Source organism: Sparus aurata, chromosome 22, assembly GCF_900880675.1.
Source record: "Sparus aurata chromosome 22, fSpaAur1.1, whole genome shotgun sequence".
Classification (NCBI taxonomy): Eukaryota; Metazoa; Chordata; class Actinopteri; order Spariformes; family Sparidae; genus Sparus; species Sparus aurata.
In genome coordinates this window covers 30795456-30813021 of record NC_044208.1, presented here as the reverse complement: position 1 = coordinate 30813021, position 17566 = coordinate 30795456, and the positions used below count along the sequence as shown (strand labels likewise).

Genomic DNA, 17566 nt, shown 5'->3' with positions numbered 1-17566 from the left:
CCAAAAAGTGCTGCCTAAAAAATCCAAACAAGCTTCAAGTATGGAGACAGACAGCAACAGCAACAGCAATAACACAATATTATATGACAACAACAACAATAACATAAAATTATATGGCAACAACAACAACAACAACAACAACACCTGGAAACTACAACTAACAAATATCAGTTAAAACCAGAAGTTTAAAAGGTTAATAAATCAGTTATAACAATACATATATAATCATGTCGAATGTATACACATGTCTGTGATTTAAGGTTACTAAAGGTCACAAAACTAACAAAGTGAAAGTTTTTATTAGCTCAAGTCTGACCTCGTCTCCTCACTTTCAGCCAGCAGCTGCATCCTAAAATAACACACACACGCACGAGCACACAAACACACACATACACACACACACACACACACACACACACACACACACACACACACACACACACAGTTTAACTAGGTTTTGGATAAACACTTTATTTTATCAGTTCAGTGGGAAATCAGAAAGTGAATGACTATTTTATCTCAGTTTGTAACAATAACAACACCAACAACAATAACAATAACAATAACAATAATAAAAATAATAATGATGATAATAATAGGTGATTAAACCATGAAATGGATCCTGATCAGATGTTAAACAACCTCAGCTGGCTCCTTTCTCCATGAAGCCTCTCTGTGATCTCGTTCTTCAGGTCTGTATTCATGATCATGACCGTTGGTGAGGGTTTAAATGTACGTCAGCCAGCACAAAGCTTTGTCTTACAACTCTGGTCTCCCTTCAGCACCATGGTTAGGATGGGGGCTTCACTCTCACCTGCAAAACGCCCCGGTGTCTGCTTCAAGGACTGAGACAGCGAGCAGAACCACGTCATCAGTCAGTTGAGAGGTCAGTCCTTCTGCACTGTGTAACTGTAATAAGTATAAAGTGTTATCAGTATAAAGTTTAATAAGTATGAAGTGTAATAAGTATGAAGTGTAATAAGGTTGTAAAGTGTAATAAAGTTATGAAGTCTAATAAGTATAAAGTGTAATAAGGTTGTAAAGTGTAATATAGTTATGAAGTGTAATAAGGTTATAAAGTGTAATAAGTATAAAGTGTAATAAGGTTATAAGGTGCAATAAGGTTATACAGTGCAATAAGATTATAACATTTCTTTTTGCCACTGCTTTTAACTGAAGTCTTTGAACTGCATTATTACTCTGAGTTTTTTTTTTTTTTTTTTATAATGCAATTTTTAATGTCTTTTAAATGAAATGTTTGTCTTTTAATGTAATTTGTGTGTGCCTGTAAAGCACTTTGAGTTGCCTTGTGTCTGAATTGTGCTATACAAATAAACTTGCCTTGCCTTGCCTTGCCTTGCCTATAAAGTGTAATGAGTATTAAGTGTAACATGTATACAATGTAATAAGGTTATAAAGTGTAATAAGTATAAAGTGTAATAAGGTTATAAAGTGTAATAAGTATAAAGTGTAATAAGGTTATAAAGTGAAGGCTACACAGTGTAAGGTTATACAGTGTAATGAGGTTATAAAGTGCAATAAGGTTATACAGTATAATAGATATACAGTGTAATAGGTATACAGTGTAATAAGGTTATACAGTGTAATAAGTTTATAAAGTGTAATAAGGTTTTATAGTGTAATAAGGTTATACAGTGTAATAAGATTATAAAGTGTGATACGTTTTATAGTGTAATAAGGTTATACAGTGTAATAAGATTATATGGTGTAAGAAGGTTATAAAGTGTAATAAGGTTATAAAGTGTAAGAAGGTTATAAAGTGTAATAAGGTTATACAGTCTAATGAGGTTATAAAGTGCAATAAGGTTATACAGTGTAATAAGGTTATAAAGTCCAAGGAGTATTAAATGTAATAGGTATAAAGTGTAATAAGGTTATACAGTGTAATAAGGTTATACAGTTTAATAAGATTAAATGTTGTAATAAGGTTATGTGGTGTAATAAGTTTATACAGTGTAATAAGATTATATGGTGTAATAAGGTTACACAATGTAATAAGATTATATGGTGTAATAAGGTTATACAATGTAATAAGGTTATACAGTGTAATAAGGTTATATAGTGTAATAAGGTTATACGGTGTAATAAGGTTATATAGTGTAATAAGGTTATACAGTGTAATAAGATTATATGGTGTAATAAGGTTACACAATGTAATAAGATTATATGGTGTAATAAGGTTATACAATGTAATAAGGTTATACAGTGTAATAAGGTTATATAGTGTAATAAGGTTATACGGTGTAATAAGGTTATATAGTGTAATAAGGTTATATGGTGTAATAAAGTCACACAGCGTAATAAGGTTACACGGTGTAATAAGATTATACGGTGTAATAAGGTTATACAGTGTAATAAGGTTACACGGTGTAATAATATTATACGGTGTAATAAGGTTATACAGTGTAATAAGTTTATAAAGTGTAATAAGGTTATATAGTGTAATAAGTTTATAAAGTGTAATAAGGTTATACAGTGTAATAAGTTTATAAAGTGTAATAAGGTTATACGGTGTAATAAGGTTATACAGTGTAATAAGATTATATGGTGTAATAAGGTTATATGGTGTAATAACGTTATACAGTGTAATAAGATTATATGGTGTAATAAGGTTATAAGATGTTATAAGGTTATAAAGTGTAATAAATTATAAAGTGTAATAAGTATAAAGTGTAATAAGGTTATAAAGTGAAAGGTACATAGTGTAATAAGGTTATACAGTCTAATGAGGTTATAAAGTCCAATGAGTATTAAGTGTTATAAGTATAAAGTGTAATAAGGTTATACAGTGTAATAAGATTATATAGTGCAATAAGGTTATATGGTGTTCTATTATTAGACTTCTGTGCCAGTCACGGTCTGTCTATAATGAACACCATGTTCGAACACAAGGATGCTCATAAGTGTACGTGGTACCAGAGCACCCTAGGTCGAAGGTCAATGATCGATTTTGTGATTGTATCATCTGATCTTCGACCGTGTGTCTTGGACACTCGGGTGAAGAGAGGGGCAGAGCTGTCAACTGATCACCACCTGGTGGTGAGTTGGTTTCGGTGGCAGGGGAAATCCCTGGACAGACCTGGTAAGCCCAAACGAGTAGTGCGGGTAAGCTGGGAACGTCTGGGGGAGGCCCCTGTGCGAGAAGCCTTCAACTCCCACCTCCGAAGGAGCTTCTCTAGCATCCCTGTGGAGGCTGGGGATATCGAACCTGAATGGACGATGTTCAAAGCTTCCATTGTTGAAGCTGCAGCTGTGTCCTGTGGCCATAGGGTCTTAGGTGCCTCAAGGGGCGGCAACCCTCGGACACCGTGGTGGACACCGGTGGTCAGGGAAGCCGTCCGACTGAAGAAGGAGTCCTTCAGGGACATGTTGTCCCGGGGGACTCCGCAGCTGTGGCAGAGGCAAAGCAGCGGGTGTGGGAGGAGTTTGGCGAGGCCATGGAGAAGGACTTTCGGGTGGCGCCAAAGCGCTTCTGGAAAACTGTCCGCCACCTCAGGAGGGGGAAACAGGGAACCATCCAAGCTGTGTACAGCGGGGATGGGACCTTGTTGACTTCGACTGAGGAGGTTATAGAGCGGTGGAAGGAGTACTTTGGTGACCTCCTGAATCCCACTCAGCCACCCTCTGTAATGGAGACAGAGCTGGAGGATGATGGGGTATCGTTGCCGATTTCCCTGGGTGAAGTCACTGTGGTAGTCAAACAACTCCACAGTGGCAAAACCCCAGGGATCGATGAGATACCACCAGAAATGCTGAAGGCTCTGGGTGTTGAGGGGCTGTCTTGGTTGACATGCCTCTTCAACATTGCGTGGGGGTCGGGGTCGGTGCCGAAGGAGTGGCAAACAGGTGTGGTGGTCCCTCTCTTTAAGAAAGGGGACCAGAGGGTGTGTGCCAATTACAGAGGTATCACACTACTCAGCCTGCCTGGGAAAGTCTACTCAAAGGTGCTGGAAAGGAGGGTCCGGCCAATTGTCGAACCTCAGATTGAAGAGGAACAATGCGGATTCCATCTTGGTCGTGGAACAACGGACCAGCTCTTTACTCTGGCAGGGGTCTTGGAGGGGGCCTGGGAGTACAATCTCCCAGTCCACATGTGTTTTGCAGATCTGGAGAAGGCGTACGACCGGGTCCCCTGAGATGTTCTGTGAGAGGTGCTGCGGGAGTATGGGGTGAGGGGGTCCCTTCTCAGGGCCATCCAATCCCTATATTCTCAAAGCGAGAGCTGTGTGCATATACTCGGAAGTAAGTCGGACTTGTTCCAAGTGGGTGTTGGCCTCCGCCAGGGCTGTGCCTTGTCCCCAATCCTGTTTGTGATTTACATGGACAGGATTTCGAGGCACAGTCGTGGTATGGAGGGGTTACAGGTCGGTGACCTTAAGATCGCATCACTGCTTTTTGCGGATAATGTGGTCTTGATGGCATCATCGGCTGTAGATCTACAACGCTCATTGGATCAGTTCACAGCTGAGTGTGAAGCGGCAGGGATGAGGATCAGCACCTCTAAATCTGAGGCCATGGTTCTCAGTAGGAAACCGGTGGATTGCCTACTCCAGGTGGGGAATGTGTCCTTGCCCCAAGTGAAGGAGTTCAAGTACCTCTGGGTTTTGTTCACGAGTGAGGGGATGATGGGGCGTGAGATTGACAGGAGAGTCGGAGCAGCGGGTGCGGTGTTGCATGCGCTTCACCGCACGGTTGTGACGAAAAGGGAGCTGAGCCGAAAGGCAAAGCTCTCGATCTACCGGTCAATCTTCGTCCCTACCCTCACCTATGGTCATGAGCGATAGGTCATGACCGAAAGAATGAGATCGCGGGTACAAGCGGTCGAAATGGGTTTTCTTCGCAGGGTGGTTGGGGTCTCCCTTAGAGATAGGGTGAGAAGCTCAGCCATCCGGGAGGGACTCGGAGTAGAGCCGCTGCTCCTCTGCGTGGAAAGGAGCCAGTTGAGGTGGTTCGGGCATCTGATGAGGATGCCACCAGGGCGCCTTCCTAGGGAGGTGTTCCTGGCACGTCCAACTGGGAGGAGACCTAGGGGCAGACCCAGGACCAGGTGGAGGGATTATATCTCTTCTCTGGCCTGGGAGCGCCTGGGGATTCCCCAGTCAGAGTTAGCCAATGTGGCCGGGGAAAGGGAAGTCTGGGACTCGCTACTGAAGCTGCTGCCCCCGCGACCCGAGTCTGGATAAGCGGTTGACAATGGATGGATGGATGGATGGTTATATGGTGCAATAAGGTTATAAAGTGTAATACGGTTATATAGTGTAATAAGGTTATACAGTGTAATAAGATTATATGGTGTAATAAGGTTATACGGTGTAATAAGATTATACGGTGTAATAAGGCTATACAGTGTAATAAGGTTATATAGTGTAATAAGGTTATATAGTGTAATAAGATTATACGATGTAATAAGGTTATACGGTGTAATAAGATTATACGGTGTAATAAGGTTATACAGTGTAATAAGGTTATAAAGTGTAATAAGGATATATAGTGTAATAAGGTTATATAGTGTAATAAGATTATAAAGTGTAATAAGGTTATACAGTGTAATAAGGTTATAGAGTGTAATAAGGTTATACAGTGTAATAAGGTTATAAAGTGTAATAAGGTTATATAGTGTAATAAGGTTATAAAGTGTAATAAGGTTATAAAGTGTAATAAGGTTATATAGTGTAATAAGGTTATAAAGTGTAATAAGGTTATAAAGTGTAATAAGGTTATGAAGTGTAATAAGGTTATATGGTGTTATGATGTTATACAGTGTAATAAGGTTATACAGTGTAATAAGGTTATAAAGTGTAATAAGGTTATATGGTGTTATGATGTTATACAGTGTAATAAGGTTATAAAGTGTAATAAGGTTATATGGTGTTATGATGTTATACAGTGTAATAAGGTTATACAGTGTAATAAGGTTATAAAGTGTAATAAGGTTATACAGTGTAATAAGGTTATAAAGTGTAATAAGTATATAGAAACAGGCAGTCTTCCCTCGGATGACCTGGTTGTATATGTAGGTCATCAGAGGGAGACAGTGGCATTAAATTGAGACGGTTTTAAATCCTGTTAAAAACTCACTGCAGTATATTTGAACATCACTTCTTGATTTGACAAAAGACATGATTATATTATATGATATGATATTATACTATATTATATGATATTGGTTCTGATGAGTGTGCCTGTAACATTAGACTCAGGTCAGTCAGCTCAGGCTGCAGCTCCTTAAAATAAACCTCAAGGACCCGACAACACTCTCCACACCGGGTCATGTGTAGCCGCATTACACACAGACAGACACACAACACGTGGACGTGTGTTAAGTCAGAGGAAACTGGATTCATGAAGAAATACTTTAGAAACAGGTGAGTACGTTTACTGCTGGCTGGATGAAGTGTTCCTGTTGGTGCTGCTTTGCTGATAAAGTGTATTTAGATGTGCAATCAGCTGTTTGTGAGACTGCTGCAGTGAGCTGAGTTAGTTTGTAGTTGTTCATGCTAGTGTCAGACTGCTCTGTTCAGTTCAGCTCATACTCACTTCTTCTGGATGGATTCAATCCATCCTGAGTGTTTTTTAGATTGGATGGTTGTCTGATCTGTCTGAGGCACACACACACACACACACACACACACACACACACACACACACACACACACACACACATCATCTAGCAGGCAGTGTGAATTATTAAGTTCTCCGCTGATCACATGGTTTCATAAGTCCATTCTGCTGCTGTTTGTCTACTTTCAGACGGTGAACTCATCACAGCTCCATCATGACGGCAGCACCCCTCTCCTCCTCTGGATCAGCAGCTCCCAGCGTTGCCTTCGAGGATTATTCTTTCTACAGTAACCTGAGCGATGATGAGCTGCTGCAGCTCGCTGTCGAGCGCAGTCTGACCGACCTGCACTGTAACACTGCAAACACCAACACTGTTGCCGCCGCCGCGCCTCCTCATCCATCTGACAGCACCCGCCTGAATCCTGCAGCCAGAAACCACAACCAACCACGCCACAGCTCCCACAATCCACCTGCAAACCACAGCTCCCACAATCCACCTCCAGCAGAGACAGCTGCACATTACAGTAGTCCAAACCCTCCGAGTGAAAAGCCTCCTGATCCGTACGTCAGTTTTTATTTTCGTGTTGTCCTGATGATGCTCAGGTTTGAGTTTTAGTGAATCCAGATGTGAGTCCAGAGGAGAAGGGACTCATTATTACTGATGACGGGCTCAACAAGAGTGATCAAATACAGAGACAAACATAATGAGAGTTACATTAATGCTGAGCTTTTCATACATCTTGAGCTCACACTGAATTTTAATTTGGCAACATGGCAGAGATGTTAATGAGATCTCAAATCAGGATGACAAATAATCAGCAGTATGATAAATCACCATGAAGCCATCAAGAGGGAATGAAAATTACATACATTAAATTAAATACAGAAATGTGATTCATTTTCTGGAACTAATAATAACCTCTCACCTGTCGGTCCTCAAGCTCTAATATTGAGAACATGAACAATATAAACTGCATCAGACTGCCGGTCTAGATCAGATCCGCCTCGAGGTGGAGGTCAGAACACCAACACGTCTGAGTTGGTCCCTGCTAATCAAAGGAAGTGGAAACAGTTCCGGCTGCTCCTGACCTCAGATCAGATTTACAGACACGACCCTGTTTACAGCTGACTGTCAGACGAGAGACAAAGCAGCCAACTGGATTCAACACTACTTCTGCAGATAAATCAACCTTTGGCTAAATATACATAAAAAACAAACATGGCACTCAACGGTTGATAAAAGGATGTGAGGATGTGTTTACTGTTGTTTACTGCATTCACATCCACCTCTCTTCTCTGATTGGCCATTTTCTTTCAGAAAGACCTTTGATGGGACAATCAGTCGCTTCATGACAGGTTCTGGGAAGAGGATGATTGCATATCGGAGACCTGATGGCAATCTGGTCCACATCGGTCCAGAACCAGAGGAGTGAGTCTAGTTCTGTTCATTAACGTCCTGGTGATACAGGTGGCTGATGGGTATTTTCCCTGCAGGGAGGAGGAGCCTCTGTTCAAAGCGATCCGTGTTGGTGATGTAGGAGCTGTGAGAACATTAGTGATGGTTCCTGGAACAAACCTGATGCTACCGAGTAAACCAGGCTGGCTCGCCATTCACGAGGCGGCGTGGTACGGCCAAGAAACCTGTCTGACAGTGCTGCTGTCAGGTAGACACATGCACATGCACATGCACACACATGCACACACATACACATACACACACACACACACACACACACATGCACACACACACACATACACATACACACACACACACACACACACACACACGCACACACACACACACACACATGCACACACATACACATACACACACACGCACACACACACACACACACACACACACACACACACACACACACACACACAGAGACATCACAGTTTCTCTGTTTCTGATCTCAGCTCAGCCAGGAATGATCAACAAGCGAACGACGCGTGGTGAGACGGCGCTGCTGCTGGCCGTCAGCAGTATCCAGCTGCGATGCATTCAGGTGCTTCTGGAAAGAGGAGCGGACGCCGACATCTCAAGCCATGAACGAGAGACTCCACTCTACAAAGGTACAACTGACAGGAAGTGAGGTCAGTGTCACCTTGTGAATCTACATCCTACGCTGAGTTTAATGAAGAAGGAAACAGTGTCTGTCATTAAACTCTGGACGCTAACAGGAGCTGTGGATCGTGATCATCTTTAGGGCCTTATTACTGTTATTTAACAATGATAACAATGATGTGTATTTCCTTTGACCGCTGACCCCTGTTTTCTTCTTCTGCAGCCTGTGAGAGGAACAGTCCTGCGATGGTGGCGCTGTTGTTGAACCACGGTGTGGCAGTGAACGCTCACTGTGTTCTGGGTTGGACGGCTTTGCAGGAAGCTGTGTGTCGTAACAACGTGGAGATCTGCGAGATGCTTCTGAAGGCCGGAGCCAAGCACAGCCTGACTAACGTTTACGGCATCTCACCGCTGTTTAGTGCTGCTCAGATTGGCCAGATTGCCGCGCTGCGTTTCCTCCTCAAACACGGTTCAGCTTATCTTTCTGCTGTTTTTATTCATTTGTTTCATTTATTTGGTTATGTGAGTCCCGTGAGACAACTGAGACAACTTCCTGTCAATCCCTGAATCCTATTGGCTACACAGAACTTTGGCTGTTAGGACAGAAAACCACAGGGACGTCTTTACATCATACAGGACCTGAGTTTAGTCTGTGGTCCCTCTGGTGGAGGATCAGGTGAAGGTCCACAGTTCCTTCAAAAGGTTCTTGTTCCTGTGGTGGTCACACTGAACTAACACACACACACACACACACACACACACACACACATGCACACACACACACACACAAGCACACACACGCATGCACAATCACAGTACACTGTGACATCACAGTGACATCACTGCAGGGAATTGAAGGTCAGCAGACAAGGTTTTCCTCCCACATACTGTCACTCCTCCACCTGTCTCCCTGACTCCTCCACCTGTCTCCCTGACTCCTCCACCTGTCTCCCTGACTCCTCCACCTGTCTCCCTGACTCCTCCATCTGTTTCCCTGACTCCTCCATCTGTCTCCCTGACTCCTCCACCTGTCTCCCTGACTCCTCCATCTGTCTCCCTGACTCCTCCACCTGTCTCCCTGACTCCTCCACCTGTCTCCCTGACTCCTCCATCTGTCTCCCTGCAGGTGCGGATGTGAACAGTGAGGCTGCGGATGGAGCCACCGCTCTGTATGAAGCAGCTAAAAATGGCCACGAGGAAGTGGTGGAGTTCCTCCTCTCTCAGAAAGCTGATCCCAACAAACCTGGAAAGACGGGCCTGTTACCGCTTCACATCGCCGCCCAAAGAGGAAGTGACACGTAGGTGCACTGTCGACTTTACTTTACACAAGAAGCTCAGTGTTGTAGATAACCTGTCAACAGTTTACACTGAGTGAAGCTGTGGTCCAGATTAATGATAGATGTTGATCACAGTAACACCAGAACTGAACGCTGTGGGTTTCATTTCGTCAAAGTTATTTCTGTGTGAAGAAGTTTAGTGACTGATTTGGTCCTGTGATGTTTCTTCTCTCCAGCATTGTCTCCATGTTGATCCAGGCCACCAGTAAGGCCAGAGTCCGGCGGACCGGCATCAGCCCGCTGCACCTTGCTGCTGAGCGTAACCGTAACGATGTCATGGAGGCTCTGATCGAGGCGGGCTTCGATGTCAATGACCAGCTGTCTGTAGAGCGGACAAAGCTGTATGAGGACCGCCGCAGCACGGCGCTCTACTTCTCCGTCATCAACAACAACATTGAGGCTGTGAAGATGCTGCTAGCGGCAGGCGCCAACCCAAACCTGGACCTGTTCAGGCCTCTGATGGTGGCGGCGAGACAAGGCTGCATCCAGACTGTCACTCTGCTGGTGGAGCACGGTGCCGACATCAACGCTGGCATCCCCACGCACCCCACCACCTTCCCCGCTGTCTACATGTTCTGCATGAAGTACCTGCCCATGTTCAAGTACCTGTTGGACCAGGGAGGCTGCGCACACACTTGCTTTGACTGTTTCTACGGCAGCCATCCTCATCCACCAATCAAAACTACCCGTTCAGAAAGGGCTGTTTTTTACGACAGCGACACGCAAAATACACCTCAGATGAGAGGCGTTCAGGTGAGACGGGTCTGTTTCAGATGTTAACTGTCAGCTAAGAAGGTTTCAGCTGAACGCCACTTTTTTTCATGATCAGAGAGCAGGTGTGTCTGTCACCTCTGTGATTGATTGATAGTTCTGTGATCAATAGACAGTTCTGTGATTGACAGTTCTGTGATTGATTGTTAGTTCTGTGACTGACAGTTCTTTGATTGGCTGATATATCTGTGATTGATGTTTCTCTGATGACTTGATATTTCTTGGACAATTTTTGACTTCCTGATATGTATGTGATTGATCAACAGTTTCATGAATTATTGACAGTTCTGGACTCATTTATATTTCTGTGATTGATTGACAGTTCTGTGTTGGACAGTTCTGTGAATTATTGACAGTTCTTCATTTGTCTGTTCTGTGATTGACTGACAGTTCTGTGAGATGATATCGGCCCCCAGTATCAGTCGGTGGGCGGGGCCAATCATTGACATCCTATTGGACTACGTTGGTCATGTGACTCTCTGCTCCAGACTGATGGAACACCTGAACAGTTACTCTGACTGGAGTGCCATCAAAGACAAAGCAGGTGAGCCATAATCAATAACAAACCTATAATTGATGAGGTGCTACAGGAATGTTACTGGTTTGTCTGAAAGAGAGGTAAACTGAAACGATTGTCTTTGAGCAGAGGAGGTAGACTAACATTTTACTTATCACCCACCTACAATGCTGTACTGAGTTCTCTCCCCAGACAACTTAACAACATTCACACCTGGGCTCACCTGGACTTAGCAACTGCATTAAGGCTGGTTGGGTTAACAATACAAGGACACTCCCACACAAGGTTTAAAAGCCTGCATCTCCTCCAGTTAGTTAGAACTGAAGAAGCCTCTTGGATGAGATGTGGAAGGTCTCCGACAAAAGTTGCCAACGATACAGCACTTACAATTACCATGACCTGAGAACGTTCACAAACAGGTTTGTCTGATAGTTTCCCAGTGATGTAACTGGTTTCTCTGGTTTCCTTTAGCACCTCCACGGCCGCTGCTGCAGCTCTGTCGGATGCAGATTCTGCAGCGTGTTCAACATCGACATCTGAAGAGGTTGCCGCTGCCTGGAGGTCTGATCCGCTTCCTGAAACATCAGGAGGTTCCTTTGGACGACTGAACGGCTGTTTGTTCAGTTTAAACTCGTCAGTCGATCATTTGGCCTCTGGTGTTGCTGACTGCAGCTTTTATAAAATCTTTATTAAGTAATGTGATTCAAGGCAAGGAAGAGACAGAGTGAAATTGGAGACAATAAGACAAGACAAAACGAGACAATGAAATGAAACAAGCAAAAACAAATACAAGTATATATAAGTACATATTGTTGTATATTGAGGGTGTTAAAAGTTGGTGTGTGTGTGTGTGTGTGTGTGTGTGTGTGTGTGTGTGTGTGAAAACAGGATGGGTAAACAGAGGGAGGATTTAGGAAAAAGCAAATTTGTGACAGATTTCCTCCTGTCAGTGCAGGACAGTGGATTCAAGCGGTGAGAATATAATGGCCTAAGAGCGATAAACCAGCTTTTGGAGGGCAGTGAAATAAATTAATTTTAACCCTCCCAAATACAAATACAAATTCAATTTGCACATCCCCCGAAAGATCTACAACGATGTAATGTCTACAAATAAGGCACAACATCCCTAACCATACAGAACGGGATAAGATTATAAGAGACATGGCAGAAAATACCTTCAGTGTAAAAGAACAATAGGACCTGGAACTCTCTGTGACGGCTGAAGACGGGACCTGGGAGGACATGTGTATGAGTAGTCACAAAGGCATCACCAGTAATCTATGGAAGGAGTTTGACTGGAAGACCAGTGCTAATTTCAACATTTTATGAAGATTTAGTGTCTCCACTTTGTTGGAGGAATTGTGGGATGACAGGTGACCATTCCCATGTCTTCTGGGACCGTCCAGTGTTACAGGGATATTGTCAGGATATAAAAGAGAAGAGTGAAAAGATAATGAACACCGCCAGTCCAATCGATCCCATGTTGTTTGCGCTCGGAGTACTTTGAGGAAATGCAACAGGAAAAGAAAAGAAGTATGAACTGTGCATACTCCAGTGGACTCAGAGACTGAAACAGTATATGTATCTCTATAACGGAGCACATGACGGCAAAACTGCCAATGAGAATGGACATTTTTCTACAAAGATGGACTCCAGTTATGTTATATTTACGGACCTAAGCATGTAGATTTGGTTTCTGAAGTTGGCATCGTGAGTAAGTGACAGGTCATTTTCCCATTATGTTAATTACCTCTGCAGCTGAAGGGGTAGATCTAAGTCGAGAGTCATTCTGTTACATGTGGCTTGGATCAATGATTTGAGTTGTACGTAATCAAGAAATTGATTGTTCCCGATGCCATACTTCAGGACCAGGTGGTGGAATGTAACCAGTTTGTGTTTTGTTTTCTCTGACCAAGTGCAGGGGAGAACTCAGTACTGTGCTGTAGTTTGTTGTTGATTAGAATGTCAGGTTTTCTAATTGGTGGGGGTGGATCCATTTAAATATGTATTGAAGTCGGGTTGCCAGAGAATAATGAAACAAACTTAGTGCTGCAAGTCCTCCTTGTGTTTTTGTGTTTTGTAGAGTTGTTCATGTGATTCCTGGTATTCGTTTTTTTCCAATAGAATTTGGTGATCATTGAGTCTGGAGATTTGAACCATCAGAGGGTGGGTTCAACAGGGATCATTATGAAAAGGTATGTTAATCGCTATCCTGCCCATGATGGAGAGTGGAAGGTTCATCCAACAGAGGAGGTCATCAATGATGGTTTTGAGAAATGGGATGGAGGTGAGACTGAACAACTCTGACATCCTTGGGAGATATTAATTCCCAGATATGTGATGTAACTTGTGCATGAAGGGACAGGTGATGTGTGGGCTGCTGTATCCCAGCTGTTACTATGCAGTGGAGGAATAGAGGATTGATGCCAGTTTATGGATGGAGGGATTATAGATGTTGGAGTAAGTTTCAATGAGTTCAGTAGTTTCTTGTAGTGATGAGTGAGGGTTTTAAAGGATATGTCATCTGCATAAAGACTGATTTTATGATGTGTGTTTGGTGTCTGGATTCTTTTGATGTGTTCTGATGAATGTCTGCAGCTACTGGTTGGATGAAATGTTGAAGATGAAGGGAGACCGTGGGCATCATTGCCTCAAAGCAGTGCCACATTGTTGCAGAGTGGATGAGAAATGAGCAGCGTCTTCTGTGGAAGGACGATAATGATGCTGTTTGATGTAGAGATGTAAATTAAAAAGTCTAGTGTTACTGGATGAATGTCTACTTTGGATAAAGCAAGTTTAGATTATAGATGAAATCATCTTTTCTATTCTGTGAGCGAGTGTTTAACTGATGATTTTGATGTCCACACTGATTAGAGAAATCGGGCAGTAGCTCGACGGTTGTGTGGGACCTTTGTTGGGTTTTAGAAGCAGTAAGACCGTGGCTGTGTTCATGTTTGCCGGCTTTCTTGAATTGTGTTTGATTTCAGTTAAAAGTCTTTTGAATGGAACTAAAATCGACCAGAGGTCTTTATAGACCTCAGCAGGGAGCCTTCAGGTCCTGGTGCTCTGTTGTTGAGGACGAGTTTGAGGGCAGAGTAAAGTTCAGTCACTGTTACTGGTGTGTCAGTAAAGACAATTAGCTTTTTACTGAGTTGCGGTAAATGAACGTGTGAATGAACGTTTGGGTGTCTCTGCTGAGGTCGTAAAGAGGGAGATTCTCCTTTTCCTTATTTTGTTTAATTGATTTACAAAGTATTTACCAGATTTGTTATTATGGTGGAATTGTTCTTGTGGAAGCTGCTTTTCCTGCTTCCCATAAAAGAGTTGGTTACAACTGTGGGAATCTTTGTATCTAGAGAGGATACCCACTCCTTTTTAATGAGGCTGTCAACATCTGGATCTTTGTATCGGCTGATTCTAATCCAGCTGAATCTTACAGGACATCCCAGGGATTACAGTGATTATTTGTTTATTTTTTTAAATACTTTTTAATACTTAATTAATTAATACTTCACACACTGACTGTGCAGGTTTATCAGACATTAACATTTAGACTCAAAGTACTAATGACTCGTCGAGGATTACGTCTCCTTGAAACTTTTGAAAATTCATATAAAAAATATAAAAACTCCTTAATCATTTAATATGTTTTTAAAATATATTTTTTTATGCTATTGGCTGAAGTATCACATTCAGTGGTTTGACTTCATAAGCAGATATTTATACTGTATTGACCTTTTATGACATCTACTGAGTTTTTCATTTGAAAGTTGTGATTGATTAGGTTTGTTACACATCAGAAGATGTCTTCATGTTCTCTCTGTTCCTCAGATCAAAAGTTCTCTATTACTAAATACTGACAATATTTTGTGAGCATTGAAAGACATTTGTGTGAAGTTGTTTATATAAATCACGAAATACATGTGTGAATATTTCTGTGTGCTTTCATTTATGTTGAGACGCTGTGATGTGTTCAAGAACACAAGTATTATAACAGAGAACTGGAATACACAGTTAGGATAAGTATACAGCAGGGTAATGAAGTATACAGCAGGGTAATGAAGTATACAGCAGGGTAATGAAGTATACAGCAGGGTAATGAAGTATACAGCAGGGTAATGAAGTATACAGCAGGGTAATGAAGTATAAAGGAGTATAGTGAAGTATACAGGAGTATAGTGAAGTATACAGGAGTATAGTGAAGTATACAGGAGTATAGTGAAGTATACAGGAGTATACAGGAGTATAGTGAAGTATACAGGAGTATAGTGAAGTATACAGGAGTATAGTGAAGTATACAGGAGTATAGTGAAGTATACAGGAGTATAGTGAAGTATACAGGAGTATACAGGAGTATAGTGAAGTATACAGGAGTATACAGGAGTATAGTGAAGTATACAGGAGTATAGTGAAGTATACAGGAGTAGGAGACACTACTTTGATAAATATTTGATAATTAATCACTGGCAATTAATTAATTATTGGTAATCAACTATGCCTCACACGGGCACCACAAATTTATAGGACATGTAGGTAGGCTATGCGGGCCTCACGTGGACGGCACCATGGATATAAATGTAGGGGACTATCACTGCTTGATAATCAAGGTCATTAATCACTGGTGATTAATTTTACACTCGTAGAAGGGGCACCACCTCCATTGTTTGATTTACTGAAATAGGCTGGAGGGAACTATTCCAAACATCTAACTGTACAAGTTTGACTTGGATGGTTAGAGTATCAATTTCAAATCAATTTATTCAATCTCAATATTCTGAAGCAGTGAATTCTTTGCACGTATCCATCGATTCTCCACATCAAAATTAAGTTCCAGACAAAAACGAATGATTATATATATTTATTGACTAAATAATTTGGGGTAACATAAATGAACGGACAATTTTAGGACGAACAACAGATAACAGAAAAGGTAAAGACTGTAATTAGAAATAAATAAATTACGTGACCGTTGGCAGATGGTAAAGTTAAAGGGTCGGGTTTTTATATATTAAGTTTAACGGGAGTAATCTTTTAATACTAACGAGACCCTAACCTCAACTTTCTTAAGTTTATAAGATAGAAGTCAGAACTTTAGACAGAAGTCAGAACTTTAGACAGAAGTCAGAACTGTAGACAGGAGTCAGAACTTTAGACACCACTCATTCTCACGTGTGTGGATCCAACTGTATGAAGACGTTCAGCCTGTTTGTCTGGGCATCAGGAGGCACTGAAGCTTGGTCTCTTTGAGAGTTCTGGGTTGGACCACGGCACAGCGCGTCGGTCCAGTAGCCAGAGGGAAGGCCGGTACTCTGTTGAGGGACTCTTGGTCCGAAGGCCCAGCGGGTTTCCGCCTTGGGAGCGCTGGGGGCAGAGTTGATCTCGGCTGGGAGCACACAAAGGCTCTATTTACGGAGACTCCTTGCACGGCTTCTGAGGCAGACGATGGACTGCAACGTTCTTCATCAGACGATCACAGTCTTGAAAAAGACTTTTCTTGGATGTTTCAAGGTGGTTCTCAAGTTCTGATCCTTTCACTAATTCAACTTCTTCTGGATTGGGCGGTGATACTTTAAAGTTATATTAAAATCAAATCAAAAATCAAAAAGAAAAGAATTTGTTCTATTAAAGACTTGGATAAAAGTAGAGTACTTAAAGTAGTTCAATTCGCTTTCTTAGAGCTTGTTGCAAAATAAAAGTAAAGATTACTTTAAAAATAAATGAAAAATAAAGAAGTTAAGAGAAGAAGAGAGAGAAGAGAAGAGAAGTCAGGAGGAGAAACAGGGGGGCCAGAGAGCCCGGAGGAGAAGACTCCAAGTCATGACCGAAGTCAGGACCCAAAAGGAGAGAGAGAGTGAGCCAAAGTCCTGACCGAAGTCAGGACCCGAAGGTGAGAGCAAAGCCTCAGCATGAGAGAAGACCAGAGAAGAGTAAGCGAAGTGAAGAGAGAAGAGCATCTTCTCTGTTTTTATGACCTTACAGCAGGCACACCGAGCAGGGGTGGGGCTGGCTGACAATGCTCCTTCTGTGTTGGGAGTTGTGACCCACAACACTTTAATTCAAATAAACTATATTGCCTTAATGTTTCGAAATCGTGTTTTAACTTCCCAAAAACTTCACCATCTTAAAAGTCGAATTTTTGTCTTCGTTAAAAGATGTAACATGAATATGATCCAAGAATGAAAGAATTAAAAACATGATTAAGGCATAAAACAATGGTATACAACATAAACCATGAAGCATACAATACACAGTAGGACCAAGGACTTATACATATTCCTTGTAGTTCTATCT

At 42.1% G+C, this 17566-nt stretch overlaps 1 protein-coding gene across 2 annotated transcripts; it reads left to right on the top strand.

The window, feature by feature from the left end:
- The first annotated feature begins 646 nt into the window (after window positions 1–646).
- Window positions 647–15205, top strand: asb2a.1 (ankyrin repeat and SOCS box containing 2a, tandem duplicate 1). 2 transcript variants are annotated; one of them, XM_030406296.1, is made up of 10 exons: window positions 647–886; window positions 6772–7143; window positions 7901–8011; window positions 8077–8246; window positions 8503–8658; window positions 8874–9119; window positions 9777–9948; window positions 10164–10740; window positions 11149–11302; window positions 11747–15205. In XM_030406296.1, the coding sequence occupies exons 2-10, from the start codon at window positions 6797–6799 to the stop codon at window positions 11881–11883; spliced, it is 2070 nt and encodes a 689-aa protein (XP_030262156.1). In that variant the 5' UTR covers window positions 647–886; window positions 6772–6796; the 3' UTR covers window positions 11884–15205. The 2 variants fall into 2 exon arrangements, with proteins under 2 accessions (XP_030262156.1, XP_030262155.1); XM_030406295.1 differs by lacking the exon at window positions 647–886 and adding an exon at window positions 6251–6386.
- Window positions 15206–17566: the final 2361 nt, after the last annotated feature.

What these genes read in the sequence shown, in the direction of transcription:
- asb2a.1 (XM_030406296.1), top strand. Translation starts at nt 6,797, where the DNA reads ATGACGGCAGCACCCCTCTCCTCCTCTGGATCAGCAGCTCCCAGCGTT. An exon ending in TCTGACAGTGCTGCTGTCAG is followed by an intron (nt 8,247 to 8,502) that starts GTAGACACATGC and finishes TTCTGATCTCAG; the next exon opens with CTCAGCCAGGAATGATCAAC. An exon ending in GCGTTTCCTCCTCAAACACG is followed by an intron (nt 9,120 to 9,776) that starts GTTCAGCTTATC and finishes GTCTCCCTGCAG; the next exon opens with GTGCGGATGTGAACAGTGAG.